This window comes from Gadus macrocephalus, chromosome 15 (assembly GCF_031168955.1).
Source record: "Gadus macrocephalus chromosome 15, ASM3116895v1".
Taxonomy (NCBI): Eukaryota; Metazoa; Chordata; class Actinopteri; order Gadiformes; family Gadidae; genus Gadus; species Gadus macrocephalus.
In genome coordinates this window covers 15,708,040-15,718,483 of record NC_082396.1, presented here as the reverse complement: position 1 = coordinate 15,718,483, position 10,444 = coordinate 15,708,040, and the positions used below count along the sequence as shown (strand labels likewise).

At 41.5% G+C, this 10,444-nt stretch overlaps 1 protein-coding gene across 1 annotated transcript; it reads right to left on the bottom strand.

Moving 5' to 3' along the window:
• Positions 1 to 1,344: 1,344 nt before the first annotated feature.
• On the bottom strand, positions 1,345 to 3,214 carry LOC132473488 (uncharacterized). Its single transcript, XM_060073652.1, has 4 exons — positions 2,913 to 3,214; positions 2,343 to 2,455; positions 2,040 to 2,122; positions 1,345 to 1,574 (listed from the first exon to the last, which is right to left on the bottom strand). The coding sequence occupies exons 1-4, from the start codon at positions 3,111 to 3,113 to the stop codon at positions 1,351 to 1,353; spliced, it is 621 nt and encodes a 206-aa protein (XP_059929635.1). The 5' UTR covers positions 3,114 to 3,214; the 3' UTR covers positions 1,345 to 1,350.
• Positions 3,215 to 10,444: the final 7,230 nt, after the last annotated feature.

Sequence of the window (10,444 nt, the reverse complement as noted above, 5' to 3'; positions counted from 1 at the left end):
TACCTCAGCAGTGGCACAAGCCAAGGGGTAGCAAGATCAGGGCTGTGCCAATTTCAACTGTAGTTGTGGCTAAAGCTACCGAAAGTTGTAAGCGGCGGCCAATTGATTGTCGCTATTCAGGAAGCAGGTACGTTGAACATTAGGGATCTAAGGTTTCCAAGTAGGATGCACAACAGACTTCTGCACATGAAAGCCCTACCGTTGCATTGATAGGGAATTGTTTTTCAGGACCGTCTCAGTTACAGAGGAGAAAATTGCGCTTCTCAAAAGGCAGACAGGAACACCTATCAGCTACTTGGTGAACAGGCCCCCTATTCACATAACTGTAGGAGGAGAGAAATACTCACTAGGAAGTGGTCTAAGCCATCAGGTAAATGAATGAGATGAGGCAGTGTATAGTACAGTATATATTCTTTATTTTTCATCATGACCCCCTAGCTGTTCTCCACACAAACCTTAATATTTGATGATGTGTGGCTGGAAGTTAGACAACATACTGACAACATACCATATTTGATTTATGTTCCCAAGCCGAGAAATGGGGATTCTGCCTGACACAATTTTAATTTTTTTTATCTTCGCAATAGCTCTTTCAACATGGACCCTGTGCTTGGCTATTTTTTTTGTCAGATCAACATCTGCATGTGGCATCTGTCTGTTTGCTCTTGCAAAAGGTGGAATGTTAAGTTTCAAGCCAATCTCCTCAACTTCTTTCTCTATTAGGAAACCCTTATCAACCATCAATCCATCTCCTACATTTAGGTAGCCACACTGAACACACCCCTTCAAAACATCAATGATGTTGCTCCTATTGAATATTTCCTTGTCTGAAATGGATCCAGTGAAGAGGGCAGACACATAAATGAGGGCACCTCGTGGATCACATGCCACCAGAGACTTAAGGGTGTTTGTAGACTTGTAGGTGGAGTAAGTCTGACTCTGCAACACTAGTGAACTAGGTTTCTCAATTTTAAGTTTTGTGCCATCTAGAATGGCAAAGGTGTTCGGAAATTGTTCCTTAAATTTAGCTGGCATATTCTCTGAAATAACGTCCCTGTGTGGCCAAACAGACAATTTCCCTAGAATTTCAAACATATAGTCCACCCAGGAGTTTATCAAAGTGCTGACACTTTGTAAACGAATCTTGAAGCGGAATGCCAAATCTTTGTGGTCCCAATTTTGTCTAAATTTCATCAGTATCAGTAACAATTGACTGCGCAGCGTAAGTTTTGAGATCTCATTATCAATCTTTTTATATGTCAGTGGAATGTGTGTTTGTGGTGCATCTGGGTCAGTTGGAATGGAAAACAAATTACACAAGACATTAAACTGGTCATAGGTAAAACCTGTTCAGTATTGGAAATAATCAGGCACATGGCTTATGTTCAATATCTCAGGGTTTAAGTCTGTGCACTTCTGAAGGTGGAGTTCCCTGTCCTTTGCCTCAAGCTTAACCCTCAGACTAATTATCTCCTGCTTTTGTGCAGTTAATGCATCCTGAAGAGTTCTCAATTCCTCTTGGTTGGCTTCACGGCTTGGTTGCAGACTCAGTTCCTCTTGGTTGTCGAGATCTTCTGTTAATGACAAAAATAAAGAGAAATGATTAATGTTTATTATTTTCTTATGTTTTACAGCTTCCTCTCATTGACCCTCCAGGACCATCATCTACTTCATCTACTTCATATAACTTCCCAGATTTCCCTCTGCCAGCACAGCCCACATCCCCAGATAGGAGGGTCAAAGATGGTACAAACTTTGGCCTTCTTGAAATAAAATGTCCATCAAAGAGCAGCTGCCAAGACTGTCCCTATCTCCAAAAACAGTCAGATGGTAGTCAAAGGTTAAAGGAGACCCACGCCTACTACTATCAGATAATAGGGCAGCTGGGACTTACAGGCATGCCTTGGTGTGACTTTTTTGTGATGTGTGAGGAGGACTACCATTTACAGAGGATACATTTTGATGTGGAAAAGTGGTGTAACATTAAAAACAATCTAGATTTGTTTTTCTTTAGTTTCTTCCTCCCCATTTAAATTTACCGCTGTTGTTGGTCAAGTCACACTGTAGTGATGTGTCCTCGGTGGAGAATGAGGTGTTCGTTTCCGGCTGGTCACACCTGATTCTGTAAACAATCAGTTGAACACAGGTTTAGTTTAGTTACTTGATTACACAGTTGTTTTCTTGAGGTTATGATCATTTTCTTTCAATAATTAATAAATACATTTCATATGAACTTATGCATGCTGTATTGTGTAATAATTTCACTACCTAATAAAGAACATAGTTTTAAACAGATGTGAGAGCGTCTCATAAGTGACTAGTGAACCTGTAAGTTCGCGTACCTTTTCCGTGGAGACCTCCGGCAACCCCCCTGATGCTCCCGCGTACGAACTGACCCCGGGAGAGCAGCAATGGGATTGGGGAAGTCGTGTGTCGGCTGTCCATTAACAAAATGCTAAAATATATTGAACAGTATGTCAAAGCGAGCCTGCATCTTGTCTCTTATCATTTCATTTTACGTTAAAATGTACGCATTCTAAACAAAGAACCGTAATAATTTGCAAGCAATACTGAGATGAGTTAACTATCCGCTAGCTTAATTACATTATGAGGTGACCATATTTCTGAGATAAAATCCGGGGACATTATCAGTTCAGACATGTAAACACCTGCAAAACAGTGTAATGTTTTAATCTTTGTAAGCGAAAAACGGGGACTGTCTGGTCACCTTATTACATTAGCTTGTCGTCATGTTGGACACTTAAAAGTGCCAAAATACATTCAACAGTATCTTATCAGTCTCTTTTTACGTTAAAATATATGCATTGTGAACAAAGGACCGTAATTATATTCAAGCAATACTGAGATGATTTAGCTCACTTGATAACTTGATAACTTTAGCTTGTTCTTACCTTGGAGCAAATGTAAGTGTTCTTGGTTATCGTCGAGACATTCATCTGCGATTGGGGCCTCCCACACTTTTTGATCCACTCACGGCATTTCTCGTATTGAGTTTTGGGTTTCGGGAATGGAAAAAAAACAACACCACCCTCCAAACTCTTTGGGTATCGGCTGTCCGTTTTGCACAACCCATAGGCACAGTGCTTCGGCATCTTCACTTGGCCCAAAAGTTTGTCAGGTCCTCCGCGCTTAGTTACCGTTGCTAAACTACGATTGGCCTAGGGCGGTTTTTGGGCGTGGCTTAGCGAAGGGTCAATTGCCTGGCCAAAGGCACTTCTCCTAATAGTCAGGTGGCTTAACGAGTATTTTCGACATTACCGTTACCGGGCGGACAAAAGCACCAAATTTTGCATGAGGCTTCCTTAGGGCTTGGTAGTCACTTTTAGCCTAGGAGCCACCCCTCCCCCCTCCCTATTTAATATTTAAGGGTATTTTTCAGAATTCGGGCCCATTTTTCAGAATTCGGCCCATTTCTGTCCACAGACAGGGTGTAATTATATTAAAAACGAATTACATCTGATACATTTTAGATCCATTCACCATAGTTTTCACATGTCGTGCCATATCTCAAACATTATTTATCACCAGAGGGTGGGGGAGAGTCTGTGGGGGAGGGGGAGTTCGGGGGAGGGGGCAGCAGGGCATGTTTGGTGCTTTTGTCCAGCCTGTGTTAAGAATTGCAGGAAGGGACTCAAACGCAGACCCAATGCAGGAAAGAACTCAGAATTTATTCAAAAACAGTTAACACTCTCAGAAGTACAGAACACATTTACATTTGCAAAGTGGTGAACAGTCCAGGTTTGCTTTGCCACAGCTGCAGTTGGAACAGTCTCCTTTGCAGGAACATTTAATGAGCTCCCTGCACGCTCTTGAAACTTCTGGAGTTGTCATCCAAACAGGCACCCATAAGTTGGATACCTTGTTCCAGGCATACTGTTGTGGAGAAGGAACCACCTGCTGTGTTTGTGTGCTGGTAGTCCAGATTCCTGCTTGATACACTGCTCGTCTCAGGTGCTGGAGCAGTGCATCCTGGGTGGGTGGCAATTTGTCCATTGCCAGATTCTTCTTGCAGAAAAGTTCCTTTCTTGCTTCATTGACTGAGGTCAAAGGGCTGGTTTTGTCATACAGAATAACAGTCAGTCTCTCGAGCTTCTGGAATGATTCATCATCCAGTTCGAGCTGCTGGAAGGGATGGTTGGCCAGAAATACAAATGTCTCTGTAACATCTTCATAAGACTGCCAGGCTTGCAATACTGACTTCTTGCCTTTTCCATTGAATGCAGAGGTCGTGTCACAGCCAGAGTATGCATGGAACACAGGTAGGCCTTTTGATCGTGACTCCCCGAGGCTTGCACAGATGGTGTTGATGTGGTAAAACCTGTAATTCTTGCCCATACCAAAAGCAACCCAGATGTCGACCAAAGGTTGAGTCGCAAGCATGTCATGGAAGGTGCCAACAAGTATGACAATGACATCTGTATCCACTGTACGTACCAGGAACTTCGTCTCCCCTTGTTCCAGTGCATGAAGAATGTGGACTACAAGCCTCGTGTCTGCTTCCTCCTGATTGCAGTTGTTCATGGGGCTGCTGGAACCAATGGATACCACGGCTGGCCCTGATGTGGCGTAGACAGCCTTGTCTTGTGGCCAGCTAAACTCTTTAATCTTGGAAGTCAAAAAACCAAACAGTTCCTCCTTGTTCATTGAGTCCCGAAGGAAGTCCATCCAATTGCCAGGAAGCTTGGTATGACTTGATACTTTCCTTCGTACACCTGTGCCTCGCTTTTCTCGGGTAGACTCTTTCAAACTGTCTGTGGTGTAAGTGTCCCAAACAAGATCCAATCTTTTTGCATCCCGAAGCTGACTCTCTAGGTAAGGGATGAATATTGCATCTGCATACTCATCAAATGTGCTTACTCTGGTTGTGGGCAAGCAGTGGACGATGACGGCACCATCTAGGACTTTGCAGTTGTAGGTTGAAGGTGGCTCTGCTTGCCCAGGCTGGTCAAGACATTGGAGCAGGTGAGACTTTGTGTTTGGTAAGTGAAGTGCGCCAAGGTCTGACAGAGAAGGTGGGAAGGATTGTATCTCATGTGCAAAGAAATCATCCAAGTTTCCATCCCGGCTTTGCATTGAAATGTACAGCCTGCCAAAGAGGGCTACATTATTCTGAAGCACTTTGATCTTCTTTCCCTGCTTAGATGTTTGCTTGTGATGACATTTTCTGAAGAGCGGCAGAGAATTTCTCTTGATTGGGTCATGGATAGAGTGGGTGCGGTCATCAAGCACCTTCTTGACAAAGTCTTGGTACTTTTCCTTGCCTGTGGACTCCAAAGTGCGCACTGTGGCTATTACTGATTCATCTGTGCAGTTGCGATTGTCAAGAGTTACTAAATCAGGGAAGTCATCCAAGAAGGGATTGCCCATTCGCTTGATGGTTTGTGTCGAGAGACCCTGCTCATGGTGCTGGAAGTTCGTGGAGATCTCTGTTTCCTCATCAGGGAGGTATACTCCTTCAAACTGCTTCACTAGTCTGGCTAATTCTGGTCCAGAGAGCATCCACCGTCTGAAGGCAGCAGGATTCTCTGTAAGCCCAACAGCACCACCTGAACCTTTGACAATCTTGTTTTCTTGTTCATGTGCTTGGTCGAAAGGAATTGAAGAGAATGTACAGAATCTACATTTGTCAGAAATGATGTGTATGCATCATTCTTGTCACTACTGGTTCCAGGACATTTTAGGGGACACTTCAATGGTTCTCGAGTGTCTTGCTGGCAAATAACAGAGATCCCAGTTTAGATCCATTTTCAAGTCTCACAATTAAAATTCCAAATTTGACTAATTGGTATACATTAAATTATCCTAATATTAATTGTCCTTCAGTCAGAAGCAACGTTATGAGCTGGGTTGAGACCAAAAGATAAGGGAATTTCAGATTTTTTGCCACTTTCTTAACTATGTCAAGTAAATGTGTCATTACCATCACATCATCGAATATAGTCAAGTAGTAAAGTAAATGCCAAGTAAATGTCATATGTCTCAACTTTTGTTTTATACAGTGATCATTTAGTCTGTCCAACATTGTCCAAAATAAATTATTGTTGGATGTTTTGTAATTTATACATAGGTTGCGGTGATGACAAATCACTTATCGTAACCTATTGTAACAAGCTGTAATGTGCTGGTAATGACTGTGCTGGTAATGACATGTTTGCCAAAAAACTAGCCTTACTAGCAAAGAGGATGGCTAATCAAGTGAAGCTAGCTTTCTACATGTAATGAACACCATTTAAACTATTAAAGTCATAAAAATGTTTTTAAAAAAATCGAAAATACAGAAATAGAACACATATGGTAATGACGCATAATAAGTGTATATGCCCCACACAAAGAATAAAGAGTAGATTTACTTACTTTTCTGGACATCAAGGCATCAGTCTTACAGCTTGAAGTACAGAAGCTCCACTATGATATTAAGTTACCATGGCAACCAAATAAACATTTGATGAAAAAACAGTAGTAAAGTGCCTTTATGCAGAGTGTGTTGGTAATGACGGCTAAACCATGGGACAGGTAGAAATTAGCCAAAATAAAGTACAAAATGCATATATATATGCTTAATCTGTGCATGTAGTTTATTAGTTCAAGTAACATTAAATCCATATGCATATTTTTATGATTAATTTGTGATAAATAATGTTTGAGATATGGCACGACATGTGAAAACTATGGTGGCGGACAACACCAAAACACAGATATTGTACCACTAAACACCAATAAAATGTGTTAAAATCATTAGTAAGAGCAACCATAAAAAAAAGTCTAGGCTTGTTTTTGTTTATACTAATTAATGGATCTAAAATGTATTAGATGTAATTCGTTTTTAATATAATTACACCCTGTCTGTGGACAGAAATGGGCCGAATTCTGAAAAGTGGGCCCGAATTCTGAAAAATACCCTTAAATATTAAATAGGGAGGGGGGAGGGGTGGCTCCTAGGCTAAATTTGACTACTAAGCCCTAAGGAAGACCCATGCAAAGTTTGGTGCTTTTGTCCAGTCGGTATCGGTATTTTCGTTAAGCCACCTGACTATAAAGGGAACAGTGAAAATTACCTCTGGAGCCTGCTCTGGATAAGCTCACATAGCATTGCATTTTGAGCTCAATGTCATACGTTGTGCACAGTGTAGATGTCTACAGAAACAAAACTAAATAAAACTACTTGGCGTTATTGTTTTACAGGCCGCCCCCACAAAGAATCCCAAATTGAGTTTTGCAGAGGCTTGTGGATATTCCAGCACCAAGCACTGCAACTTTCCAGCCTGATTCAGTCTTGAGTCCATCTATGTCCAGCTCCCACATTCTTACACATATATACCACATTTTGATTTATCCTAGCCTGATCTACTGCTTCTAAGAAACCCACTCACTCCCAGAGCACCCACAGATAATGATTGTTTTCTGAAGAATGATTGTGACCTGACAATTGAACGAATGACTTTATGCTATATTCTGTATATAAAATGTTTCACACAAAAAAGGGTTTCTGGGTTTGTGGTGTTGAAAAAGGAAACAAAATCATTAACCAGAAGACTTATATTCACTAAATATCTGATATGCGATCATAAATAAATATTTGATCACATTTCCCTTAATTTTAATAGAAAAATCAAGGAGCTTCGTCAGAATTTAAAATACAGTATATACAGATCACTAGATGCATATATACACAGACAGACAGACAGACAGACAGACAGACAGACAGACAGACAGACAGACAGACAGACAGACAGACAGACAGACAGACAGACAGACAGACAGACAGACAGACAGACAGACAGACAGACAGACAGGAACAGACAGACATGCACTGCCTCCCCCTGGTGTTGAAACGTTGACTCTTGTAGCCATCAGTTTCACTCAAGCCCCTGCCATCTCGAGGAGATGGAGGTGTAAATCAGTAATAACTGGCAGGCATGAAACAGACATAGCAGGTCTCCTTCCTCTCCTTCTTCCACCACCCCCGGCTGGGATCAATCACGAGAAGTGAAAGCGCCAGGTTGACTGACAAGTGAGGAAGACAGCCCGTCGCTGGAGGCATGCATGCCCAAAGCGAACAGAAGATCTGTTTGGTTTTGTAATAAGACGAAGAATGATCACAAACTATTATTGTTCTTGATCGTATTTTCAGATAGATTTAAAGTGTCACTGTAGGCAAGCAGCACATATGAACGCTGTTCCCTCTTTCTCTAGAGCGCTGCTGCTGCCGGTTTCCATGGCTACAGGACTTGGGTGGGTTGGGTCTGCGTGGAGGATGATTAGCTGGCCCGGGCGTGGGACACACACATCTGCTTTGTTACAGCAGCAGATCAGAGAGGGTCAAGAGGCTGGTTGCATGGTCAACAGTAAAGCATAACAAAGGACTCTGCAGAGATGCTGTCTACTCAGAAACTGTTTACCATGGAAGGAACAGATATTGATGAGGACTGGATATTATATTGATAACTGGAAATTATATTGATAACATGATATTGATTGATAATAAAATATTGGAACCTCTTCAGTCAATGCTCAATATGTGGAAGCAGGCTGGATTTTACCTGGAAGTATATTACAGGGAGACCAACAGAAATGCCATAGAGCTTCGAAAGACACAAATGTACCCAGGATAAGAGTACATAATTACATCTGTAGTGTCCCTGTAAGCATTTCTAGCCCTCACTTAAACTGCTTACAAAATATCATTTATCTTGTTTTGGAAAATTACAAATTACCTAGGGGACATCACAAGACCACACTAGAATCTAATCTAAAAACCTCAACCAGATGAGGAATACTTCTACCCTACAATGGCTCTGTTGAATTGGTATTATGGGCATTATGGATAAGGATAACGGATAAGGTACAGTGAGCCGGTCATAATGTACAGACAGATGGTAATTATGTAAGGGATAATGTACTGGCAACTCATCATTTTGTAAGGGATAGTGTACAGGGGTCATTATGCAAGGGATAATGTACAGGCAGCTCGTCATTATGTAAGGGATAATGTAAAGTTGGTCATTATGTAAGGGATAATATACAGACAGATGGTGAATATGTAAGGGATAATGTACAGGCAGATGGTCATATTTATTTTGTAATAATGACTGAATTCTCTTTACCCTGCTTGTCAGACGGCTACTTACTAAATAAATCAATGATTTGAATTAACTATAAGATATATACAAACAGTAGGTATATATCTATAAAGACTTGGAGCTTATCATGAAATAATGAACCTTAGCAGGCCGTAATTGACCATGAGAATCGATTATTCATCCAAGCCATGTAAAAGATGTGCGTAATAAATGTGTGTGTTGGGGACATGTATCAATAGGGGGATGTTCTGTGAACATTGTGTGGGGCAGCTGGTTTACTGCACTCAAACCCGTATCAATCATTTATGGAAAAAGGTGGTTGCTGCTAGTATGTCTTTGCAACCCCATAGCACCGATCAAGTGGACACACATTGTAATGTACAGGTCATGCAGTTGCATCGTGTAGCAAGACCGCATTCATGTCAACATACATTTCTCAGTCGTCTGTATTGATTTTATGAGGTAAATGAAGATTCCCTATAGGTAAAACAGCCACACTTAACCTCAGAAGGAATAGATGAAGGCCTACAAAACAGACATCACATTCACATTGAAATCAGTCGGTAGGAGGAAATATAGATCCATACGCTACTTTCTGAGAACTATACAGAGACAAATCAGGTGATCTAAGTGTAAATCAAGGTTAGTCAACTCTACTGTGTATTACTGAGGTGAGCATTGATTAAACACCCGATACAGCCTAGGTCCACATAGTCTAATGAAGTGAATGCACAGCAAGAAGGAGAGAGAGATCCTTAATGGCCTGGTGGATCTGACTTTGGTAATCGTTATTTGGGTGAAGAAGTTTCATAGCTCATTAGACTGTTATGAAAACGCACTATTAACCCCGCTATTAAACGCAGTAGTGAACACGCTAGTAAATATGTTAGAATGCCGTCCTAATTGCCATTTTTCACGCCACTGAAGAGTTGAAGCATAGCGGCATAAAAGTGTTATGAACACCTAAACGGCACATTTTGCAGCGCAATAAAATAAAGCAGGTCAGCATTTGAATCACTGTACGTCTACAGTAAGGCGTGACCCTATTGGCCTTTCACAATCTGTGTATATAGTGTGTGTGTGTGTTCGTGAGTGTGCGTGTGTTGATGTGTGTGTGGACACAGGCCTGCGTGCATGCATGTGTGTGTGGTGCGTTTCTGAGTTTGCGCTGTGTGTGTGTGTGTGTGTGTGTGTGTGTGTGTGTGTGTGTGTGTGTGTGTGTGTGTGTGTGTGTGTGTGCGTGTGTGCGTGTATGCGTGTGTGTGTGTGTGTGTGTGCAAATTTGTCTGCATGGCAGGTAGATGGCTGTTTCCTGAGCTGTCTCATTTACCAGACTTATCTAA